The sequence below is a fragment of the Astatotilapia calliptera genome, chromosome 9 (genome assembly GCF_964374335.1).
Source record: "Astatotilapia calliptera chromosome 9, fAstCal68.1, whole genome shotgun sequence".
Taxonomy (NCBI): Eukaryota; Metazoa; Chordata; class Actinopteri; order Cichliformes; family Cichlidae; genus Astatotilapia; species Astatotilapia calliptera.
The window spans coordinates 22,570,302-22,595,839 of record NC_137430.1 but is presented as its reverse complement, the minus strand read 5'-3'; the positions used below and the strand labels follow the sequence as shown (position 1 = coordinate 22,595,839).

Here is a 25,538-nt window from a genome sequence, read left to right as displayed (position 1 = left end):
CTTCCAGGTGAGCAACCGTTTCTGCTGGGAACGCGTTCAGCTCCGTGTGGAAGTCGGAAAAACAAACAACCACATAATAAGGAATAAGGCTGGGCTGCATAAAAAGGTGAATTTGTGCTATAATATTTTTATAACTAAATATTGACATATTTATGAAATAAAACATACCCCAATATAAAATTAAAATATGAAATCCGATGCATTTCATCAAATGTCATTCTGAATTTAAGAATATAGACAAAATAATACGCGAGAGAACAAGACTATTTGCAAACATTTATTTCTCAAAAGTGCAAAAGTATAAAAAAAACATTCAGTATATACATAAACTTTAAAATAGTGACTGTACAATATTTATCATCACAAAATGACTTCATATCCCTGCGAGAGAGGAAGAGAAAAGTTCAAGCCAGTGTTCCTACTAAAATCCTCAATGGCTTTATTAACTGTTCTTGTACAGTACAAAGCTGGGTTTAAATCTCCTAAACCTCCTGCTTCAGTAAAAAAAACCAAACATTTTTTGTTCAGATTTAGCTACAGAGATTTGAGGTCAGAGCATGTGTCCTTGTTGCAGGGTAACAGGCCGGGCAGGAGGTTAGGAGTTGTTGTAGCTACAGTAATACACAGCTGTGCTGGCGTCTGACAGCACCGATGATATGAGGCTTTCAGGTCCTTGCATGCCTGCCTCGTGTGACCCGTACGGCAAGCCTGTCATGTCCGCACGCGCTGAAGAGGAACTCAAATACTGCTCGAACTCGCTGCGGTCTACCTCACCGATCAGGTCAGAGTGGTGCATCTGCTCCACGCTGTCTGCTGAGTGAGGGTGAGCGTCAGGAGGTGGGGAGAGCTGTCCTGCTCCACCGGGGTGCCGTTTGGTGTGACTGGGATTGCAGTGGTGAGGGTAATACATGGCTAAAGGGTTGGGGCACCCCATGTACGAAGGGGGGAGCTGAGGGGGCTGCTCTTGAGCCGAGGCTGGGTGTCGGTGCACGATGGCGTTGCTGTGGTGGTTGGAGAGGGGGTCCTGGGGCTGAAATTCTGCAGCTTGTGACTGGTAAGAGTATGCAGGCATCATGTGACAATCCTCTTGTGATTGGGGGGGAAAGAACATGGACTCTGACTCCACAGCGTCCAGGGGAGAGGTGTCAGGTGTGGGCAGGCTGTAGGTTTCATAAGAGGGGCCTCCAAGAGCCTGAGCATCACGGTAGTGACTGAGCGGCTGTGGAGGAACCTGGAAGCCGTGCTCATGGTAGCCAATGCCAAGGCTATCCACACCCACCCTGTTCTCCCCGGGCATCAATGAGGCCGTGTGATCTGACACGCCATGGACCAGAAAGCCAGAGTCCAGCCTCTTAATCCTCTTCACCTGCTTCCGCCGCCGGGGCCGGTACTTGTAGTTGGGGTGGTCCTGCATGTGCTGGACCCGCAGCCGCTCTGCCTCTTCCACAAAAGGCTGCTTTTCTGTTATAGGAAGCGATTTCCATGATTTTCCTGCAGGTCAAGAAGAGAGTACACATCAGTGATATGTCAGCAGATATCGTGTGCAGTCTGGTGATGCACACAAAAATAGCCTGTTGCCATTTTAGGGGACTGGGACAGGTTTTTGAGGTTACACCTACAGCCAACTCAGACAAGAGTAACTTTTAAAAACGTCACGTCATCTGCTGGGAAAGGACTATTTACATTTATCTGAGAATAAAATTGACATAACAGTAAAAATGCAATCACGTAAAGACTGAAAATCAGTGGAAAATAAAAGCGTGACTGCACAGATGTGACAAATACAGTTGTTTAGAAAAGTATGAACGCCCTTACCCAGCATTTTGCTCAGCTCTGCGTTGTGCAGGTCCGGGTTTTGCTGCGCCAGTCTCTTGCGCTCATCCTTTGCCCAGACCATAAACGCATTCATGGGCCGTCGGATCCGAGGTTCGCTTTTCCCGCGATTCTGGCTGCCGGAGCTGGACGCGCACGGCTCGTTTTTCACTTTTGAGTCCCCAAGAGGACTGAGAGGGTCGGCCCACTGGCAGTGTCCCATTCCAGGCATCATGACTGACAGCGTACACCTTCCCTGGGTCTGATCGTCGCTGGCGTAACCCGCATCGGGACTACTCATCTCTGTCCAGCTGGGAGGATTGGAGAGAGCCACCGGACAGCTCGCAGAGGCGACAACACACGACAAGTAATAAATTCTTAATAATAAGTTTTTGTTTTTTTTAACAAATCAAAGAAAAATCAAATGCGCCTTGCTTTCAGAGTGGAAAGAAAAATAATTAGTCACATCCATTAGCGTCTCTTAGAAGCCGCATGGACCGAAAGATACCGACTACTCAGCAGTGAGCGTGAATGTCGGTGCGCTATAAACGCAGAAGCAGCCAATCGCCGTGTGGAGGGAGTGCCCACTACTACAAAGGTGTAAAAAAGTTCAGAGCACGCCCACGACCCTTGTTTGGTGTGGTGACATCCTTCAAAGGGGGAGGAGGGGGGAAGCAGCGGTATTTCAAATAGGTGCAGAAAGTCATGTGCAGCTAGATGTTGAATTCTGCAATGAATTTAAACACGTATCCTGCCATTAGTGCAACATTGTCAGACTTTGCATTTGGATTTATGCGTTTGGATTAAAAAGACTTGAAACTAAACAAAAAAACTTTTAAATCCACAATAAACGGAGAGGCAGAGCCACGCGCGCCGGTCGCGTTGTTATTCTCACCTCGCTCTTGCGTCAGACACCAATACCTCATCACCAATCTGTGTATTGGCTCCCAAACTGCGTTAGAGGCTCTTGCAATCTAATGGACTTAATAGCTCCGTCATTAGCAACTTTTACGCGCGGCTGTCTCGATGCAAACTTTCTTTGAGAGCAGCATAATAAGACGCGCTGGACAAAAGACGGGGGGGGGGGGGGGGGGGGGGGATGAAATAAACATTAAAACCACAAAGTGTTGTGATACTGGAGCGCTGCAGCTTCTCTCTCAGCACCCCGATGTTCAAAAAGTCAAGTTTCTCCTGCTGTAGACACACCGAGGGTCTGGGCTTCGATGTCAGCAAACAGCTGATTGATTAAACTGAGGTCTCAAAACTCTCTTAATCACATCCCTTCGATCCATCCACTTGAGAACGTGCTTGCTTGGCAGCCTTATTAAAGGGCTTTTTAATTTCATTCCCAGCGATTATACTGCACCCTTTTCAACATCGCAAGGAACTTTTAATCTGCAATATCTCAAATATCACGTCTAATAATTACTTTCATCTCATTAGGTGCTCATTCCTGTCATTTTGCTCTCTATTATACTTTGTATGAGTTTTAAAATTAAAGATAAACCTGATTTTACTATGCAAAGAATATTTTTGCTTTCTATATTTGCCCTTTCCTTGTGACTTGAAGTCTCATACTGAGCTGGAGGTTAAACCTTTGGCAAGCTTCTCTTCGGATATGGAGATGACATCAGCCAGTAGTCAAATATAAACTTTATAAACTCGCATGACATGCACACACACACACACACACACACACACACACACACACACACACACACACACACACACACACACACACACACACACACACACACGCTATTGAATTGTGCAAAAATGTTTTTTTGTTGTTTTTTGGTGCAACCGACTCAGACCTGGGTAATGGTGCAGAGGCAAAGGTTAAAGCAACCTGTTGCACCTGAAATATCCAGACATGGTGTGTTTATCTCTCAGAGAATGAAGCCCATGTTTGTGGTCAGAAATCCAAACATCACCCCCAGGCCACGGGATTTCTTATCAGAGCCAGCAGACCCCAAACTGTCAGCTCCGTCTTTTCTCAGACCATTCCCATCTTGTTGTGGTCTACGGCCTCTCTGACATGTCAAAAGGGGCTGACAGAAATATGACAGATGCTTATGCAACCTTTTCATGCCCCGAGCAGACACCAGTAGTACTCCGGAGCATGCTGGGTGACCCTCTAGGGGTTAGTAGGAGGGTGTTTTGGATGGAGGTCCAGCTGGGAGCTGCATGGGACAGGATCTGGACTATAATACTGTCATCGTCTATTTTACCGCTGATGACCTGATAGGGTTTTCCCCCTCCGTTCCTAAGAGAAAAGAGAAAGAGGGACGCTGTGTGTGTGGTGGTTGCCTGTGTGTCTCTGTGAATGCGTGTGTTGATATGGGCGTGGGGTATGAGTGTGCCCTGATGGCCTCTCTCTCTGTGTGGGAGTGAAAAACCCTGGCTTTTGATGGGAGAAGTCATAAAGTCTGGAGTCGTAGCCACATTTCCTCTACAAGGTGAGGTTCAGAGTCAACCCAGAGGAGGGGAGGTGGTGTTGTCGGTGTTGGGATGGTGGGGGGGGGGAATGTGGAGGTGACACGCCTCATACCCCCCCTCCTCCTTCCATTCCTCCCCCAGTCCCTCCACCAAGTCCCCCACCCCGTGCCTGGGGAGTCTGGGGCTGGGTGGGGGCCAGGGCTCTCGACGCCAGCCTCTGGACTCTGCGCTCAGGGAGAGGTCACTTGGCTTGCTTACACAATGGCATTATCTCAGTTCCAGCCTCGGCTACTGCAGCGGTGAGCACTTCCTGTCCCTCTGCAAGCACTTCCTGTCCTTGGCGTAGCAGCACAAACTGTCCGCCTTCCAAGTGAGTTCTGAAACGCAGTTGAGCTGCTGGTCGCCAGTCTTGCTGTATAAATGTCTGTGGGTGGCTTTCTTGGGAATTGCACAATGTGTTTGCTGGCTCCTTTGTGCTGAGCGGCGAGGCAGGAGTGTTAGTTTAAATCACAGGAACGGAAGGTATATATATGTTAGCACTCCACGCTGATCCCCTGAGCCGCTGGAGCTGCACAGGCCACAAAGTTTAAACAATGCTCTGGTAATTAGCAGCAAGTGTTCTAGATATTCTGCCCTATCCTTATAAAGAATATGGCCATAAATGGGTGAGTGGACTGGAAAACTACATCAACTGATTGACAATGGTTTTGAAACCTGCTTAACACACATATTGCACAAAATGTGCCAAACATTGACTACTTTAAGCTCTTCAAATGTGAAAAATGTCTGCCTACAAGAAAGTTTATAAAGAAAGAAAAAACAGCTTTGTCCGGGTTCTGCCTATTCCACTAGTGGGATGAATACAATTAAATCATTCATTTATGATGCCTAAGAACATAGACATATATATATGGCTTGTCATCCATTGTTGCATATGTAAACTTAAACTTGCATTAACTTAAAAAAAACAAAAAAACATTTTTAGCAAATAAAGGCAAAAAGCTGTAAAAAAAGAAGGACATATTGCCTCCGTATAAAACCACATTACCACTTAATTAACTTAACTTAACTTAACTAATTATATAGATAGATAGTTACATAGAGGGCAGTTTTACCAGGCAATTCAGATCATTATGCAAACTCTTTTGAATCAGATGTTTTACTTTAAGACATATGCTAGTCTCACACGTCACACATCTCCAGAGTGTACCATATATTAAGTCTGACCTCAAAATACAGATGATCTTCTCCGCCTTACCTGTATACCCCTGTGTGGAGCTGCTTCTTAGGGTCTGTTTCAGAGTCACCACAGCTGTATGTTTAGCATATGTATTAGCAGCATGCTATGATACTTAAATTAACAGGGAGAAGCAAGCAAAGAGGAGACGGGATTATTGGTTACCTATTTTGTACTTAGAAAGAGTGGGAAACTCGAGCTGGTTTGTAAAGCTGGGATGCTGTCTTGTTGCTCGGGGACTGGAGATATTCACAACTCATAGCTTACGCCTAAAAGTTTATAAGAATATAATATAACTAAAAAAAATCCCTGAAATGGGAGTTTTAAATCCATTCATCCATGCGCAGAGTGTTGGATGAATGTACGAAGGAGGAATCATTACCTTTTTTAAAGTTACCTGGCCACCTGTCCAGGGTGTACACTGCCTCTTGCCCTGTGGTACCTGGGATAGGGTCCAGCCCACTGCAACACTTATGAGTGGAAGACAACGGATGGATGAATGGAAGTTATCATAATGAATGTGCTTTCTTAAAAAAACAACAACGAAACAAACAACTGACATGCTGCTTGTGAAGTTTGTATTTTATCACAGACTGTATAGAAAAGATGGCAGTAGCTTTTGGGACTGATTCCCTGTTCACACGTACACAGCTATTTTGGTAGTCATAGCGTTTTATATACATTTTGGCCTAACTGCATAAAACAGTGTAGACTTTTTTATGTTGTTAGGTATGTATCACCACCTGTTGCGTTAGCATGCTCTGGGCAGTTAACATGATGTTTTGTGTTTTCATTTAGACAAAGATATTTTATAAATATCATAAGGTATTTTATAAAATACCCTTATGCATGTGGACTTGGATTGAGCTTAATGGCTAAGTTGGGTGAGACAAAAGAAAGAAAAAAATTGGGCACCAGTAAACACTGTCCTGATGTGCTAATGGTTTCAACCACTAGTTTCAAGTCTTATTAATCACCACATGATGTTGAGGTTGTAAATTATGGTTAGGGTTAGAATCCCATCTAAAATAGATGATAATGGAGGGTGTGTTTAATGTGAGTACTACCATACAGTGTCACAAACGAGAAAGATGGTCATGGCCAAAATATTCAAGAAATCACAGAAATTATTTCACTAACCAGCTGGTAGTGTAGGTGGATATGGCCATCTTTTATATACAGTCTATGCCTCTAATCTGTTTATATTCTTTATTTTAATTTTTTAGATTTTCTTTGGTTTCAGGAATTATGCATTACTTTATTGGGATGTAATAAAGTGTGAGTTTAAGGGAAAAGCAGTCCTTTACACTCAGGAGTTTAGTCTCCACCAGCAAAACAACAAATTATTTTCATTATTGTGGACCGGCTTTAAAAATGTTGTTCTAATTTAAATTTCTGTCCAGTGATTAAACAATGTAATAGATCATGTAACAGGAAATAAATAATACTGAAATTAGAGTTGGTTTCGATCGTGTATCACACTTTCGGGCTGTAAATGTTTAGTGTCTGGTTATTGAAGCTTTGTTAAAGATAGAAAATAAATTGGAAGCCATTCAGCGTTGGACCTCTTCACTAGTGTACAGACACCTGTTGTTATCAGCTGCGTGATAGCGACTGTTTAGATTGTCTGATTAGGCTATGACTTCCTCCAACACCTGCTCGGGGGTGCAGGAGGTGTTTCAGGATGGGGGGGGGGAAGAGCTCTTTAGCTAAAGAGGGAGTGTGGGGGTTAAGGAAGCAAGCACGTAACAGGTGTGTGAGGGAGAAAGGTGGAGACAAAAGTCAGAGATTGAATCTGTAAATAGAAATCACACTTTTTCCTGAAGCTGGAACATTTCAACTTTAGTCCTTCCTCTTGTCACCTGTCAAACTACAGAAGCCTGCTGAGGACCAGACACGGGACTGTGTCAATAAAAAGCGCAGTTCCACTTATTCAAAGCTCGTGCTGTGCTGCTGGTTGCTCTGTAGTAGCCTGAAAATCACCCCGCATGTGAGATAGTAGATATGAGAGATCATCCACAGGCTATGGTGGTTAAATTATGCGCACATGAAGGATGTGAGAGTCTGTGTTGGTTCATGTTTTTTCCAGAATCCGCTAAGCAAGACTGTTGGTTACAGAAATTGGGGACTTGAAATTATGGCAAATGACGCAAAAAAAGAGAGAGAGAGAAAACGATCACGTTGTCTTAAATGTTGCGTCTCTGTCACATGCACACACAGATGTTTTGTGTGTTATTGGTGGTATAGTCTTCCCCCTCCCTCTGGGGATTGCTGGGAAAGTTTCCTTGCCCGTGAGCACACACTCTAACCACACTGAAAGGGTAGCGCAGGGATGTTGTCTGCCCCAGACAAGAGGGGGGACACAGAGGAAGCCGTCTACGCTCTCGTCTCATTGTTCTGGAGGCGTTAATCTGTCAGGGATCTGCTGGGAATCAGGTGGGAATCTACTCAGCCCCTTTTTGTGTTTATTGGCCAGTTCATTCCACGTTTAGAAAAGGGGACATTTTGATATCTTCGCCACCCTGCCTCCACCCACCTCCTGCCTCATGAAGATGCTCTAATGATAAAACTATTTCTTGTTTGTCTCTGCCGCTCAGTTTGGAGATGAGCACATCCGCCTTATCTTCTCGTCTCGCCCTCTTTCTCTGTATGTTTTACAAAACTGAAGTCTGCGTCCAAGACAAATCTTAAATATGCTTTTAGTCATGCTAACACGAGGATGTTTGGAAACTGTTCGCCACAAGTTGAGGTGACCTCTGGGTTTGCGCACTGCCAGGGGTCAGCCAACAATAAAGCGGAAGCAACAAGTAAAATAATCAAAGTCTCTTTCCTGAGAACATCCATAGAGCTGAAGTTTCACTCAGGCCACTTAGAGGATGCAGCAATGCAACGCTGTAATATCAAGGATATTTTATGAGTCTTTGGAGGAGGGGCTGCAAACGTGGGAAGACTAGTAAATGAATGCATCATCCTGGCAAAAGTGGTAAAATTCACCTTTCTACATGGTACCTTTACACGCAAAGAAAAGGGAAAAATACTGTAACTCTTACCACACGCAGACCCGTGCATCACTTTAACTCACTGGATATCCTTTAGCATCAAGGTTGATGAACTTTATATCAATGGGTTTCATGTTGGCTGTCATCAAATTTGACAAGCAAGGGACTGAGGGACACTGCACAGTCATAATGGAGTGACTTGTCAATCACGTAGTGGACGGTTTATCTTCTAAATCTTCAGTTTAACTGTAATTTGACAAAATAAACATCATGCGTTGTTTCAAAAGACTTGAGACCATAAATGCACCAGGAAAATGTTTACCAAAGACACAAGTAAAAGAAGCCAAAGACTCAGTTTCCTGTTGGCTTCTAAAAAATATTTCTGTAACCAGAGGAGTTATCCTTTGCTTCTGAACTAGCTTCTCTGTTCAAACATAGAAGCTAAGCTAAACTACAGTCCATTTTCTTACAATTTATCAACAACATTTCCTTAATTATTGCTCTTTTAACCAAGACACACCCTTACATATATTGTTAATTGTATTGTTAGTTTCATATTTGGTCTCCTTACCTGATCTTCTCCCCAGGAATAAAAACATCTTGTTGAACTGCATCTAGAAATACTTGCAGTTCATTTATAGTGTTTTAATCGTGGTTCATCCATCCATCGCTTGAAACAAATACATGTTGGAAAGAGAACTCCTTAAACATAGCACAAACCGTTGACATTGTGAGAGAAAACCCTCTTGTTTTCTGTGAGTTTCTGAAAATGTGGACGAAAGGCCAAAAAACACAGAGTTTTCAGAAATACCTGCGCCATGTACTTGTGGACAGAGCCTTAACTGCAGACAAGAACGTGTCAGTGATGACCTCATCCACACTACTAACACCAAAAAGTCAGGATGCTAAGGTGAATCTCCATGCCGACATCTTAGGAAGCCACAGCGATTCATTGCTGTAATGCACAGCATGACGATCTAACTGGTTTCCAACATGTGAACAGTACAAATATAAAAGCTGTAACTGATGTTACAGCTCTTGAAGAAACACTTTTATCTGAAGATCGACACATCATTAACCCGGCGAGCTGATTATTATAAAGTTCTCCTGTATTTTCTATTAAAACCAGACACTTAAGCATGCCCTAGCAAGCAGTTTATTGTACTTACATACATTTAACTTCAAGGCACCCTTTGCTCTCCGGGTGACGTTTCCTTATTTTTAAAGTACTGCATTCCCACTTTGTTATCCCAGAAAAATCTATTAATAAAATGTCATGATTGATGGATGAATTACAATTAGCAAGAGGGGAAAGGGAAAACCCAGGTTTCCTCACTGAGACGAAAAAGCTGGGTCAGGCACACGGGAGAGCGGACGCTTTCATCTCTTCACTTTTACTGGCCCAGCCCAAATCCTCCCCACCAGCGGTGCAGCTCATTGTCCCGACCGAGTCTAATTGAAACCAGTGTTTATCATTTTTATGACTTTATCCAAGAAGACAGGGGGTACGGCGGGCTTCCTGTTCTCCAGGTTTTCATGACAGACCAGTCGCATTATTAGGGTCAAGCTCAGCTCCCATCTTGCCACTGCATTGTTTCCACTGGTGCTATGACCATTCCCAAACTGATAAGATTCGTCTATTTTGGGTCCGTCTTTTCTTTTTGTCCTTGGCACATGACCGTGTACCTGAAATAACCTTTATTTTTCATCCACTTATTACAAACTTGAACCACACGATAAAAAGAAGTTTAGCTGTATAATAAAGAATTTTTCCGGATTAATTGAATCTAGAAATGCTCCGAAACAATAACTAGTCCACTCCTGTGCCAACAATACCCAAACACCCAAAGAGCTGTTTGTCATTTTCAACACTTACATAAACCCCACACTGACTGTAGTCTTTGTGTGGCAAAATAAGGAACTGCTTTGTAACTATTGGTGAAAAAACAAATGATAGATTATGTTCAGGCCACATTATTGTTTTCCTGACAGCCACCGGCCACATAAATACTACTCCCTGCAACTTGACCTGCATTTGACCCCACCGCCAGTAGAAGTCCCTCAATTCATCTAATCTGTTTTGCAGAGACGTGACGATGCAGTTTGAAGACGCTGCTCTTTCATTCTCCGATAAATCTAAATAAGAATATCATCGAAACTCTGAAATCAGCGTCTTTATAATGAAAGCTGATTAGTTAATTACTGATCGGACTCTCTAGACTCTCCAGATTTTGGAAATGAGGGAAGAAAGGAGACAGTGAGGCCTTTGTACATGACAATCAGAGCGTGAATTGATTCCTCAGTCGCTCAAACACTCCCGATCCTTTCATGTGTGGCCTTTGCCTTGTTGAGGCGCTAAAGCGTCACCGCGGAACAACAATGCTGATACCCCCGAGGTGCTAACAGGACGCCATGTTGGTCCAGCGTGGCCAAAGTCAATCAATAATAGCATGTGTGATCAGTGGCATCGCAGCCAGTAGGAATCTGGATCAATAGAGGTATGCAGGGAACTTCAGAAACAGAAGATAAGAGAAAATCCTGAGCTGTGGTGGAAACAAAATCATAAGACTTTTTTTTTAATGGGGGACTTTTCATAGTGTGTCTCTTGCTGTGAAATAATAATGACATTTCTGGAGATTACAGAACAAATACTCCAAAAGTCATGCCTGGAACTTCCTCACAGACTTTGCAACTTCTCCTTTAATGGACCGCGGTTGAGAGCTCCTTGAAACTGCTTTCCCACATCAGCTTTGATCTTTAAATGTCCGTTACTGATGTAAGCATGCTGTCGCTGAACGGTCAATGATGCAGATTTTATGCACAGAAATGAGCTCCCAATCAGCTTTACTTCAGACATACCAGAAGCTACAATAATGTGCAGACCTTGTTGTGTTTTATTGTGCAAAAGCGACAGAAATGGCAGAGGAATGCGCCTCGTGTTGTTTTTGCACAGCTGTGGTTTTATGGAGGAAATGCACTGTGTGTGTGAGTGCTTCCTCCCTGCGTTGTTCCCTTTACACTAACGCTGTATAGAAACAAGTGTCACTGAGAGGAAGAGTCTGCCCACCTTTTAATCGGATTCACACATATTTTCTGTGAAATTGTTTCTTCGGGTTGAAAGCGTACCCACCCACCCTCTCTTCTCAAGCTCAATCCTCCTGTCAAATTAATGCCCTGTCTTCCTAATTAACAATCACGAGGCAGATGGATGGGTGTCAGTGGAATAAAAATCAGCCTCAGGTGTGAAAACTTTGCCTTCACCTTTTTAAAAATGTTCCTTATCGAGAGGGCTGATATTAACATGTTCCAGGAACGCATCTTCACAGTGAAACCTGTCTGTTTTACCCACGCACGTCACTGTGAAAACTACGTCATGAGATCACTTTACCAGCTCATTATCTCACATATCTGGCCTATCTTAAACTTCAAGGAGCTCCGGTGTTTGACTAAACCTCTCAGAGTCTGAAATCACCTGATCAAGATTATCTCCTCTGTTCATTTACACACAATGGTCTGGATCATCAATATCTGCTCACTGAGGTTATAAGGCACCAAAGAGGAGCTGCAGCCCCAGTTTGCCCTCTGACCCATTTGAGGTTAAGTTAAGCTTTAGCCACACACTAAATAAACACTGTTTTCAGAAATTACAAGATCTTATCTTTTAAATAAAAGATAACACCCTTTCTTAACTTTTTAATTTGGTTATGCCTAATTATGTAAAAGGGTGAAAGTTAACCTGAACCTAAAGTTATGTTTTAATGGCTAAACCTGACAACCTGGAGTTTAAAATGACTATCAAAATCTGACTTTAACCTCACCCCAAGTGAACTGTTCTACTCTCGACCAATGATTTCAAAGGACTAGCCGTCTTTGTGCCAAACACTTAACTCGAATGTCATCTTTAAGCAAAATTCACTCAAAATTAGACCCAAATATGAGCCACTGGATTATCCTAACTCTAACCACTTGATTTAAATGCTTAAACCCAAATCAAACTGGATTTACAGCCAAACCAGAGGATTAGGAGTTATTCTCAAGTAAAAAAAAAAAACCAACCCAAAAAACAGTTGATGCTAAAACTGTTTTCTACATTTTAATCTTAGACTTTGAACCTATGAGTCAGACGTTCTTAATCTCTTATTTAAACATTTGAGGGAAACACAGGAGTGGACATTGGCCTTGACTATCCAGTTCACTCATCCAGTTGGGCGAGCCTTTGAAAACTTCACTTTCTATCCTAAATTGGTGAATGTTAAAAGGTTAGACTTGTGCAGAGAGTATGAAACCACTGGCAGCATCTGGTGGCAGAAAACAGCTACCCTAGCTTGGTCCAAAGGTAACACAACCCACCTGTTAGGACCTCTAAAGATCAGTAACTTAACATGATAGTGTGCACAATGCGAGGTTTTGCGGTGGGTTACGTAGCCTACTGAAGAGCAACCTGTGAACACTTCACATTGATTTGTAACATGCACAGCCAGCAGCCAGTCAACTTAAAACCACAGCTTGCTGTGGTTTGGTGTGGGCGAAGGAAACATCATATAAACACACTATGCATTTTATTACCTTTATACAGCATCGGGCTAGCTGGTTCCACTTGTTTATAGTTGCATAGCTAAGCTAACCGGTTGCATGCACCAGCGTCATATTTACCGCCCCGATGTGCGTCATCTGTAAGCTAAGACTCGCCATAAGGTTAACAGTGATGCTATGTGGTAGATGCTGTTACATAAAAACAAAGCTAAAGCACATTTTAGCATTGCATGTCAGCCGATTAGCCTCCCTGTGAATACTTCGATTAGATAACCTGGGAAAAAGTTGCATCAGGAAACTCGGGGAAAGTCCCTCCTGATATCATCACTGACTGCATTCGAACAAAAGCCTGCTACCTGCGCTGACATGCTGCAGCGCGTGGAACAATGGAGACCCAAGAGGACTCTATTTGCAGTTGAAAAATTGCATCCACATATTCTGATCAGTACTCATGAAGTGGACTTTGAACTTTGCAGTTATTGTTGCATTCTGTGCAGCAGCAGGTTCAGCTCTTTTGGCCTGATACCATCCAAAACATGTGTTATCGTCGCAGGCTGTGCAGCATGAAGGCTTATCAGATGGCCTTGTGGCCTTACAAAAACAAGGACTCTATCATGCCTTAGCAGGCCCCTATCTGGCAGCACTGTCACAGAATAATAACAAATGCAGCAATTCACATAAGATTACTCAAGATGCTCCTATAAACTGGGATAGGCTGCTTGAATCTGAGATTTAATGCAGGAAATATACCAAACCTAGTCTGATACATAGGTTAGTTAGTGCAATCTTTTACTTTGATGAATGCTACGAATTAATGTTGTTTTTCAAACAAATTTAAATATGCGTCATCTCAAATATGTTTTTTCGTATTTTTCCCTCCAAAAGTGGACTCCATGGCCTTGGAAGATCTTCTGTCCCTGACTTCCACGTCCCAGATTTTGTCTCAAAGTAAATCAAAGCGGAGAATTTCCTCAGCTCAGAGGAAAACCCCTTGGAGGAGAATGAGTTGATAATGTCCCTGCGTGCCCACGGCTTCCTCTCAGATAAATAAATACATAAATAAAAACACGCCTGGCCACTTCAGATTTATTGTTCCTCTGTAGGCTGTGAAGTAGGGACTATATTGTTTATAGTAATTAAGTCCATTAACAGATTTGGCCCAGGTGGGTGAAAGGGGCCTCTATGACATCCTATCACCCCCTTGTAAGCAGCTAGTCCCCACCAGGGCTGGATCACTTCCATTTAAGGCAGTGATGGCCAAGGAAAAAGGGGGATTACAGAGGTTAGCGTTGGTTTGACTGGGCTGAGACTGTGTCACGTTTTCTGGAGTGATAAGAGCCGGAGCAGGAAGCTGTGAGAGGGCAGGAAGGAAGAGAGCTTAGGTCTGGAAGGAGAGAGGGGAGCTGTGGAGATGGAGGATGAGGGCAATGAGAGATGTAGGAAAAGGGAGCAGAGCAGTGGGGAAAAAGTAAAGAAAGAAAAAGAAACAGTGCTATGTGGTGTATTTTCTCTGCACTGTTTCTCTGAGCTGTGCTCTGCTAGGAAATGCAAAGGGAACCTGGGGTCCAGGGGGAAGTGAGTGGATGACTAAATTTGGTCTGAAAGGCCACGTTAACATACACCTGCTTCCCGCAATCAAACAGGCCACACAATGATGACGATATCAAGCATCAGGCTTTTGTCTGTTAGCACCAGACCCAGCAATATGAAAACATACAATGTTATCCTGCAGCTTTTCCTAAAATCAGAGCTCTCAAGTGTTTCTGAAACTGAAATGTGCTTGAGCAGGCATGCAGTTTGTATTATATGCATGATCATGCTTCAAAATATGTGCAGCATGAACATGTCCTTTTACTGTAATCACTCTTTTTTTTCATTTCATTTTAACACAACTTAGCAAAGAAAAATTTCTTTAGTTGACTCTATGAAAAATGCCAAAGATAACCCAGTTTGAGAGGCATAAAACTGTATTTTTGTACAAACAAATGATTCTCAAAGAGCTGAGAGTCGAACACTTGACATATCTCAGAATGGTGTCAAGTCTGGTGTTAAGAAAATTGTGGAAACTGGACAAGAAGAGGACCAAGGAAGGAAAAAGTGGTAGGCATAAAAACTATTTACAGCATATGAACAGTATCTGAATGTCATGCTCTGGAGAAATATGAAAAAAATTCAGAAAAGAGCGGGCCACGTGAGACGCATCTGGCACTTTGGTGGATTTCTCTACACCCTTCAGTGGAAGGGTGGCTGTCAAGAAGCCCATTCTTAAGAAAGGAAACAGGAAGAAAAGGCTGAGGTATGCCAAATTACACAAGAACTGGACTGAAAATCAGCTGCAGCAGGTTATGGCGTGATGAATCCAAATTTGAATTTTTGTTAGTTTTAAACCACCATTAAAATGCAAGAAGGAGGTCAGGAGAGAGGCACAACATGAGTCTGTACAGCCGTCTGCAGAACACGGAGGAGGCTCTGTCATGGTTTACGTCTGTATTTAAGCCAGCAGTGTTGCAGATTTTGTGAAAATAGTTAGATTTTGATCTGCTATGCAATATCAGTGTCATTTTTCAGCATGACAATGATCCCAAACAAACTGACCCTGCAGTAAAAGCATACCTGGATTAAAAAAAGACTCAGACTCCAGACCTCAACATTATTGAAGCAGTAGTCTGGAATCATCTTGACAGAGAACAGAACAAAAAGGAGCCAACATCCAAAGAAGAGCTTTGAATGTCCTTTAAAAAGCCTGGAGAACTATTCCTGAAGACTACCTAAATAAATAACAAGAAAGCTGACTAAGAGAGTTCAGACTGTGTTGAAGAATAAAGCTGGTCATACCACATATTAACTTTCCAGCTAATTAGAATTGTACAAACACAGCTTTTGCCTGTTATATTGTATTTCCATGAATGTTTGCACATATTTCTATAAATTGCAATTATTTCCCATTTTCTTTGCAAAATATAAAGACATAAGAGGTAGTTCAAGACTTCAAGACAGCACTGTAGCACCAGAAAAAGTGAAATTTCAAAGGCCATATCATTAAAACAGGATTTCACAAAGCAATGCGTGACTTCATCTTTCACTTCTATTTTTTTAAATATGGTTTTCACTGTTCGAGAGCTTTAGAGGTGCTCGTAGGTGCATTTTACTACCTTTGGACAGAGACAAGAATTTTCTGCTTGTTTCTGGCCTTGGTGCTAAGCTACTGGTGAATGTAGCTTTGTGTTCATTTTACTCTTAGAAAGAAAGCTCACCAGTGTATTTCTCAAAAGGTTAAACGGTTATTTTGAGTAAAAGTTGTGATACCACAGAACTCTGCACATAATTCATTATCAGCTCTGAGTGAGAGATAAATAAGGCTAACCTAAAGATAAAGAGAAAACCTTTCATTTGCCTTCAGGTCAAACAGGATTTCACCTGCAAGTAAAAACGACGCGTCTTGAAACGTTTGGGTTTTAAATCAGCAAACTTGCTAAGCTTTAATTTGAGAACTCCCAGGTGAGAATATCGGCCGTACAGGTCAACCACGCGCTCATCTTTTCTCATTTTTAATCAACCTGTTCATCTAAAAAGGATTTCTCTATTTTGAGATTTTAATCCAGTGACTGAGTTAATCTCTGAAGCTAAGGGATTGGAGGAGGGGAGCGGACGTGGCATCAAAGCCACTCAGCATCAGCTCTGCTCTCACAATTACACCCACAAGGCAACCAATAAATCACACTCTCATAATGCCTCTCACAAAATTAATTTTTTTTTAGGCTCGGGTCGCGGTCATGTAGGTCAGATAGTGGAAGCCGGTTTGGTCGATTTACAGGCATTTTTCAGTCAGATTAAAACACGGGAAGAGACAAATGTAAGCGAGGGTCAAGCATCTGTCAGGCTGTGTTTGAAAACAGCAGCTCGGCTGAATGTGATCTTTGATTTTTCACCTTCGGTCCAAAGATGATGGATTGGATTCACATCAGCACAATTATGCAGAGTTTTCATGGAAAACACATTTAAGTAAAATGTCTTTTTGTTCTCTGAGATCAGCAGCTCTGCTTCTCTGTTTTACATTTGGTTTGTTGAGTCCTATTGGGAAGGTCAGCACAACAGAGGGGAGCCCTCTCCTGGAACTCACATGCATTACACTTCAGGTTAGATTGAGCTTAAACCCTTTTAATCTTTCTTCTTTTTTTCAAATGCACATAACTAAATACATAAAAGACATCTATCTATATATCTCTCTATCTATTGCAGTAAAATGCACATGCAGAGGCCTTTTGTCCGTTTAAGTGCATAAATAAGAAACTTCCTCAAACGATAAACTGGTTAATCAAGTTAAGACTATATTACCATATTTTCAGCAGTAAAAAGCGCACAAAGGCGGTGGAGGCGGCAGCATCATCATCTTTCCAAAAGTACAAAGACCAACACATGCTTTTTTTGAGTCACAATTTATTCAATGAGAAGATAATTCAATGAGAAATATGCCTCAGTTTTCTTCACAACTCTGTATTTTATAACTCTGAAGTCTTCCACATTCAGGGCAGAGCCAGAGAGTCTAGCCTCTACTTGCCCTCTGATGTATTTATTAGTGGTCTATTACTGTAAAGTTGCTATCAGCAACTTGTGGGGGTTGGGAGGAGTCTCCCAGGCTGCCACTAAGCAGTAAATAAATATGAGGCTATTGTATTCCTGTAGGCTCACTGTCCTTGCTCTCCCATGCTGAGTAAACGCTCATGTACAATGGGAGGCCGGACTGCCTTGTCATTCCTGATCCCCCCTGCATTGCTCTTCTGGGTCCGCTGCCTGGGAAAGCGGCAGCGGAGGAAAGAGGAAGCAATGAAAAGGGGATCAGACATTAGAATATGTGTCTCATGCCAGAAATAAGGCTGATCTAAAGGTGCTTTTCCTTTTTTTTACCCTGCAACATCAAAGGAAACACCACCTGATCTCATGTGAAAAGTAATACGAACTAAAAGCATTATCCTATTGTTGTTTTTCATGCAACATAAGTAAGCATGTTGACTAAAGCAATGCTCCTAAGTACAGTTTTGAGGTAGGTGTTGACGTCTGATATTTTTTTAAGCGAGTGTTACATGTTTTATTGTATTTTATCAGCTATCAAGCAATCCTCTCTTTCATTAACATGGTTTTAGAGGTTAGGTTAGGGGGGTTAGGTTTTAGGGTTAACCCTAAAAAATATCACATAAATTTCACTTGGTTTAATCAAGTGTTAACCTTCATTATAGTGTCCAGTCGAGGCCATCTCCAAAGGGGGTCAAACGCCATAGACTCCAATGTTAACATTCTCAATGTGATAGTAAGAATTAGTTTGTCTGACAGCTTTCCAGATGGAAATAACTCTGGGTGCAAAAAGACTTGTGGTGCTGTAGAAATCTATATGAAACTTTCTCCTCTGACCTCTGTAAACACTTTGCTGTTGAGTTTTGGGTCATTTAGACTAAATAATGTATTTTATACATTTTGGTTGTGCTGTCTCAAGACAAAGAATTAGCAGACATATTTTCCACTTGCTGACTAATGACTTGTTGGCAGTTTCACTGTCAGGCAATGAACGACACGGGTTTTTATGTTCACTTCACTTTTGTCTGCAGCTGACTCATTAATCCATACACCAGTTGTGTCAAATGCTTTGGACACTGCCCCAATCTGATAGCAAACACTCTTGTATGTTTGGGCAGTGCGTGCTAGAAGGATAAAATAAGCAAAGAAGACCTTTTAGAAACTGGTAGAAATTAATTATTTTAACAGTGCATTTTTAAAAAATATTTTGAGCTCTATTAGCTCTTCATTATATGAAGGCTATTTTTTCTTTAACAGTCATCCCTTTGACATTAAACAGAGGAATGGTAACTTTGACTGATGTGAGTCACTAAAAGGAACCTCTTAATGCTGTATGCAAAGTTAGTGGCTTTTTGTACAGTTTGTTGTGCTAACAGTGCTAACGCTTTCCAGAAAATTCTGTGGTTTAGTTTATTTGAGTGAGTTAATGAGTACTATTGTAGACTTTTTTACCACTGAAGTAGCACGTGTGGATTCACTTTGCTAACCACGGTAGCTAGCATTAGCACACATGGTGATAGCTATGATGCATAACGGGGTAAAGCAACCAGTCTTTGCTTTTAGTTGCAGTCATCAGCTTTTATGAAATTTACTGTTGAAATTAAATTGTCATTTTTAAGTTTTGGTTGCTTGCATAGCTGCCATTTGCACCTAAATGATCTGCTACTTAGAAGTTAAATGCTCTGACAAAGTCAGGTTATAAATGCACGACTTGTGCTTGAGCAGAGTCTGTTATCTTGTGTAACTGCTTGCTTTAACTAAACGGAAAAAAGCAAGAAATTGAAAGTTGGAGAGGTTTCTTGCCACCTCAGGTGGCCTGGTGGAGCTTCCTTTCCAGTTTCTCCACAGGAAGAGCGCCAACAGGGCTGCATGGTCACATAGAGTTCCTTGCATGAAAGGACAAGTGAGGCCTTGAGCAAGGAAGGTTGCGCAGTATCGTCCCCATGGGACGGTATTATTCAGGCCTGACCCGGTCCCGAAGACCTGGGCATGAGGCTGCCAGTACCAGGCACAGGCGGATGCTGCCGTCCTGTAATCACCGATGACATACATGAAGTAGTTTTCCAGATCAGGTTTTCCTGTCCTTCCAGCTGAGAGTAGGGCAAACAGCACAGGAAGAATAACACAAGTCACAGCCCAGCACAGGGAATGTGGCCTTTACAAACACAGCACAAATTTAAAAAAAAGTTAAAAGGCGTGCTGCTCTCCTCCTGAGCGCCTCTGAGCGAGGGAAGTGAGGCTACGTCCTGAGAGAAGGCTCGGCCTTCCTCAGCACCCCCGCAGACTCAACAATAACCTGCCAATCAAACCGAAAACTGTTTACTCGGAGTTACCTGCCAGAGCTGAAGCCCGAATCAAGACCACTTTTCTGACATGCTGGGCTTGTCTTGTACGTATTTTGTCTCAGACTTATCTTCATCTCACCAGCCTCTGGGTGTTGAATCAGCTTTTTCCTGCTAATATTTGCAAAGAAAACTTTCCACACTTTGCAGTTATTCTGACACCTACGTGGTCAGATTAGTCAAGCAAAGTTGTGATCAAAGCAGAAAATATTGCATTTACTAGCATTAACACTGATTTTGCAGCCCAGATTCATGCCTTTTGTTTCTGACCAGATTATAAAGCTAATCAACTCTACAGTCATGTTGAAAAGAGAGTACGCCCTCTGTCACGTCTAAGGTTTTACATACCTTGATGTAGTGAGCTAGCACTAGCAGTTTTTAAAATAAGGTAAATACAACTTCAGATGAACAACAACACATGACATTTTATACCCTGTTGTTATTTATTTTCAACAAAATAAAACCAAAATTCATAAGCAGCGTTTGAAAACTAATTACAGCCTTACTGGTTTAAGAGGGTGTGTAGCAGCCAGGTGCTGTTAATAAGATGCACTTGCAGGTCTCTGAGGCCATGTCCACACTAGCCCGGATAAATCCGTGTCCACACTAGCGTTTTCAGTTGTTTTCATAGAGTTGTGCGTCCACATTGAAACGTCCAAAAACGCTTATGTTCCAGTCCTGCAAATGTGTGAAACGCAAGACGATTCGACCTGCCTCATTTCTGTCTGCCGTTTATTTACTTTCCAGCTCAAAAGCGGCAAAATGTCGTGGAAAAGCACCGAGTTTTTTAAATGGACTAACAATGAGGTGGAGTTGTTGCTGCGAGTAACACAAAAGTACAAAGTTGCAAAAGCAAGTGAGAATGAAAGAATTTGAAGAAAAGCTATCTGATCATGTACAGACTGATATTAATCTTTAAGGGAGTCAAAATTGAGAGCAAACAAACAACTGCTGTATAATGCCCTCCGCTAGCTTAGTTTAATTGGTCACATGACTGCATCACATGACTAAGATGTGTCATGGTTTTCGAAAAGTTTCAGGTTTGCTGTCCACACCGCGACACGAAAACGCTGTTTTTAAATGTATCTGCTTTTCCGAGAGCGTTTTCAAAACGCTGCGTTTTCCTTGACGGCCAAAACGGAGAGAAAAAGTATTAGTGTGGTCATTGCCTGAGCATTCAGGTGTGTGTTAACACAATGACAAGGAGGAAAGATACCAGCAAAGATCTTAGAAAACTAATTGTTGCTACCCATCAATCTGCGAAGGGTTATAAATGGTGATTTATAGAAGTCCTTTGGACAAGCAAGAGCAAAGTTGAAATCTTTGATCATAAGCCACAGCACCACGTTTTGAGAAAACCAAACACAGCATATCAGCACAAACACCTCATAGCAACTATCAAACTGAGTGGTGGAGGGGTGATGATTAGGGCTTGTTTTGCCACCGCAAGACCTGGGAACCTTGCTGTCATCGAATCCACCATGAACTCCTCTGAATACCAAAGATTTCTAGAGTCAAGTGGCTGAAACTGGATCACAGAGCAGCCCAATGATGACTACTTTAACTTCAATGAACTGAAGCAATGTTGCAATGAAAAGTGGGTTAAAATTCCTCCAAGTAGATGTGAGACACCAATGAAGAAAACCATTACTTTGTGTTATTGCTGCTAAATTTTTTTTTTTTATTGCTGCTAAAGTTGGTTCGACAAGCTATTAAATAATGAGCTGTTCTTAGCTTTTCACACACTTCTTCAGCGTTTTGGGTTAGTTTTTTTTATGTGGCAGTAAAGACTTTTTATTATGTCCTGATATGTAAAACTGTAGAACTGAGACTGCACTTTCTTTTTACAATGACTGTTTATGTTTTGCTTTCCTGCTAATCGTGACCTCTCAGATATGCCTTGTGACCCTTTGTGGGGGTTCTGGCCATGAAGACAATGAGGCTTTCCCTCCACTGTAACTGCGATATCAGTGCATTATAACCAAAGCAGTTTTACAGCAGCAGCTTAGCACACAATGCTTTGCTGTCAGGTGCCACCAACTTGCCTCGTGCACACAGTCCGCGACCTGCTGAGGGGCCTGGTGAGCTCTTAGGATTTAGACCCTGCTAAGTCAATCAGCGGAGGTGTTAAAGACGCCACCACAACACAAACTTACAGGTTCCCTTTGACAAGCTGGAGAGAGGTGGAGGAAGTGCACAGAGGTGGTGGATTTAAAGTGGGTTCAATACAGCGTTATCAGTGTGTGGAAATACTACGCAGGTGCAAAAAAGCTTGCAAACAAAACACATGTAAATGTGAAACAACAACCCTCTGCAGCTTTTTTGTGCATAAAACATAAACATAAGCATTTGCCATCTTACTTTACTACAACATGATCAATGCTACACTAGTATCTATTATGCTAATCGTGTTATATTAGTGCTATAAGTGAACAAACCAGGATTTTTCTAGACGTTTAACACACTTGCACGGAGCACATATGTTAGAAAAATATGTCACATTTAAAACAACTAAAACACGACATGCCCATATCAGCGAAATAAAAATAAACAAACAACAATGAAAGTGGAAATAATGGAAAAGTCTGTTTATCTGCCCCAACCTAGCATGTTCAGCTAACCGGCTTCTAACTAACAGTGCACAAGTAAACAGTCTTTACTTCCAAGGCTAAAACCTCTGCAGGATAATGCTAATAAAAGTCTTCTCATGAAAAAAAATGCTTTTTTACTTCCTTTATGCTTAAACAAACAATAACGCAAATTATAAATCCAACCAGTTAACGTTCTGATATTACATTTGTCTAGCTAGCAAAGTTTGCACTGTAATTATAGCTCAAGAACAATGATGTTATTTTCCAATGGCTCATTTCCAGGAGGGGATGCAGACATGTGCAGCTTTACATTTCAGCCTTGATAATGCACATTTTTGTCATCATGTTCATGTTTAAAACAAAAACTGTAATGTTTCAGCAATAAGCCTGTTACAGTCATACTCCTAAACTACATATATGGTCTGTGGAAGTTTGACTGGTGTAGTAGCACTAAGGTTTATGGATGTGCAAAATGTAAATGACCTTAAAAAAAGGGGAAATATAAGTAGAGTAATTCTTCCTCACAGCTCTGTTATTATTCCAGAGAAAAAAAAAGTATTAAATAATAGGAAATGCAAAAAATGAAATGTGCATAGGAAAAGAAAAATTAAAAGCATGACATTAGGCAGCTCTGCGTCATTTAATTGGTGTCTCGCTCTCATCGCACACAAACATGCACGTGTATTTGGCAACCAAGCCTCTGGACATACTTGCACAGTGAGTCATGGAGCATCAGGAGACACTGAGGAAGAAGGTGTGACGCTATTTTCTCATGAAAAAATAAATGGTATAAATGACGTACATGGCATTCTGATGACATTATCTGATGTGTTTTTAAGTTGGAAGGAACAGTAGATGCACATCTGAGGTGTTAAACCTTAACAGAAATATAAAAATCAGTCCAGACACAAATAAACACACGTGCTTCTGGTCAGTTTGAGGATTGTGCTAATCATCCTCTGAGTGTTGTTGACAGGCATTAGTTTCTTTGCTAAGTGTATTGTATCTGCACAGCAGGTTACAGTGCCACACCCAGCAGCTCCCTTCTCAGTCTGCTTGAGCCTTTCCAGTCAGCTGTCTGAATCTTGGCTGGAAACAGGGCGGAGGTCATTATAACCAAATATGGGCCCGTTTTCCACAGAAAGGTATCTTCGGACTTACTTCTTGCATCAGCCCCTTCATTAAGCACACCTGTTCAACCACGTGTTAATGCAAATATCGGATCAGTCAAGGGATTTAAAGGCAGATAAGGGAGAAGCTTTGTAAATTCAGTCATATAGACACGGTCAAGGTGACCCGCTGAAGGTGAAACAAGCCATAAGAATGGGAAAAAAAAAAGATTGAAGACACTTTGAATGTGGCATGTTGGTATTGCAGAAACTGCTGATCTACTGGGGTTTTTGAGACACAACCATTTCGAAGGTTTAAAGAGAAAGATCCAAAAAAGAGAAAATATCCAGTGAGCAGAATATCTGTGGGTGAAAATGTCTTGTTGCAGCTGCTTTTTGATGCCAGATGTCAGAAGAAAGTGGCCAGACTACTTTGAATTGATATGAAGGTAACAGTAACTCAAATATTTACTTGTTAAAATTAAGGTATGGGTTTATAACACATTTCAACTTGCTGCAGAAGACCACACTGAGTGCCACTCCTGTCAGCCCAAGAACAGAAAACTCATGGGCTCTCCAAAACTGGACAGCAGTGAACTGGACAAATGTGTACCCATCTTCTGATGGCTGCCTCCTGCAGGATAAAACACCATGTCACAAAGCTTAAAGGATCTCATTCTTGAACATGAAAATGAGTTCAGCGTACTCAAATAGCCTCCAAAGTCACCAGATCTCAATGCATAATGCAGTAGAACAGCAGATTATTGTCATGACTGTGGAGTGGACAAATCTGCAGCATCTGTGCGACGCTATCATCATCATTAACAGTGTTTCCAGCACCTTGCTGAATCTGTGCCATTAGTTCTGTAGGAAAAAGGACTTCCAACTAAGCTGGGAGGTGAGTATATATCCTCTCATGAGGATCGTTTTGGTTTTATGTAGACATATTTTAAACATGTTCTCTCTGTTGTTTGTCGTTTGTCAGTATAATACAATAGGGGCATAGTTAGAGGTGTAGCGTTATTGTTTTATTTTTGCATTCAGCTTCCGGCCTGCAGTAAATCCCGCTCGTGTGCTGGTCTACTTGAAGGTGACCAGGGTCTTGATCCTGCCTGTGAGCACAACTACTGAGGATGCAAACCTGTTAGACATGCTGGTGAAAAGCCCTTCTATCAGGACTGCTCTGGTGAGGTTATCTGATGGGCCCAGTTAGGCTTTATTAGACTGGATCATAATGAGGTGAACAGACAAACACATTAAATTCAGCTGGAAACTCTTCTGTACTGCCTGAAATGTCATGTTATTGGACTACATGTTGTTGCAGTTGCAGAGGGGGGAAATGACGAAGCCTTTATTATTTCTTTAGGATTTAAAAAAAACTGTTGAGTGTCTCACTTCACGGCTCTTCCTGTTTGAGTTTCCTCACTCTGCTCCGCACAGAGCAGACGTCCCTGCAGGATAATACTCGGATGAGCATTATCTGCAGAAAGCAGCCTCAACTTAATCCAAACTGCACCGAGGGCAGGAAACTATTGACGACCCCCGTGTAGAAGGTGAGACGAGAAAAAAAGCTAATCATAGCTCACAAAATCTCAAGAATTCCACGCGTTCGTGAACACAGATCTCTTTTTAGGTTTAATATAAACCCCAGCTATTTCTGTGTCAATATTGAACATGCAGAGATTACATATTTAATCTCTGACGCGGATACTATTTTATGGTCGAGGAATGCTTTTGCTGAATTACAGCATGTTTGACATTTCGAGATTCCTCACATTTTTCACCGGTGATAAACTCCCAGTACGCTTCTGTAAGCCTACCGGCGCAATCCAGATGCAAAAATACCCGGGGAAGAAGATGACATAAAATATTTTGCAGATGGTCCAGAAATTCAGACCTGAGACTTT

General features: G+C 42.0%; 1 protein-coding gene across 1 annotated transcript; it reads right to left on the bottom strand.

The window, feature by feature from the left end:
* Positions 1-264: 264 nt before the first annotated feature.
* sox17 (SRY-box transcription factor 17) lies at positions 265-2,332 on the bottom strand. Its single transcript, XM_026179673.2, has 2 exons — positions 1,816-2,332; positions 265-1,491 (listed from the first exon to the last, which is right to left on the bottom strand). The coding sequence occupies exons 1-2, from the start codon at positions 2,111-2,113 to the stop codon at positions 596-598; spliced, it is 1,194 nt and encodes a 397-aa protein (XP_026035458.1). The 5' UTR covers positions 2,114-2,332; the 3' UTR covers positions 265-595.
* Between the last annotated feature and the right edge of the window lie 23,206 nt (positions 2,333-25,538).

Bases quoted from the DNA above. Each gene is read 5' to 3' on its own strand.
- sox17 (XM_026179673.2), bottom strand. From the start codon at position 2,113: ATGAGTAGTCCCGATGCGGGTTACGCCAGCGACGATCAGACCCAGGGA. The intron at 1,492-1,815 runs GTAAGGGCGTTC...CTTGACCTGCAG, and splicing joins AGAGCTGAGCAAAATGCTGG to GAAAATCATGGAAATCGCTT.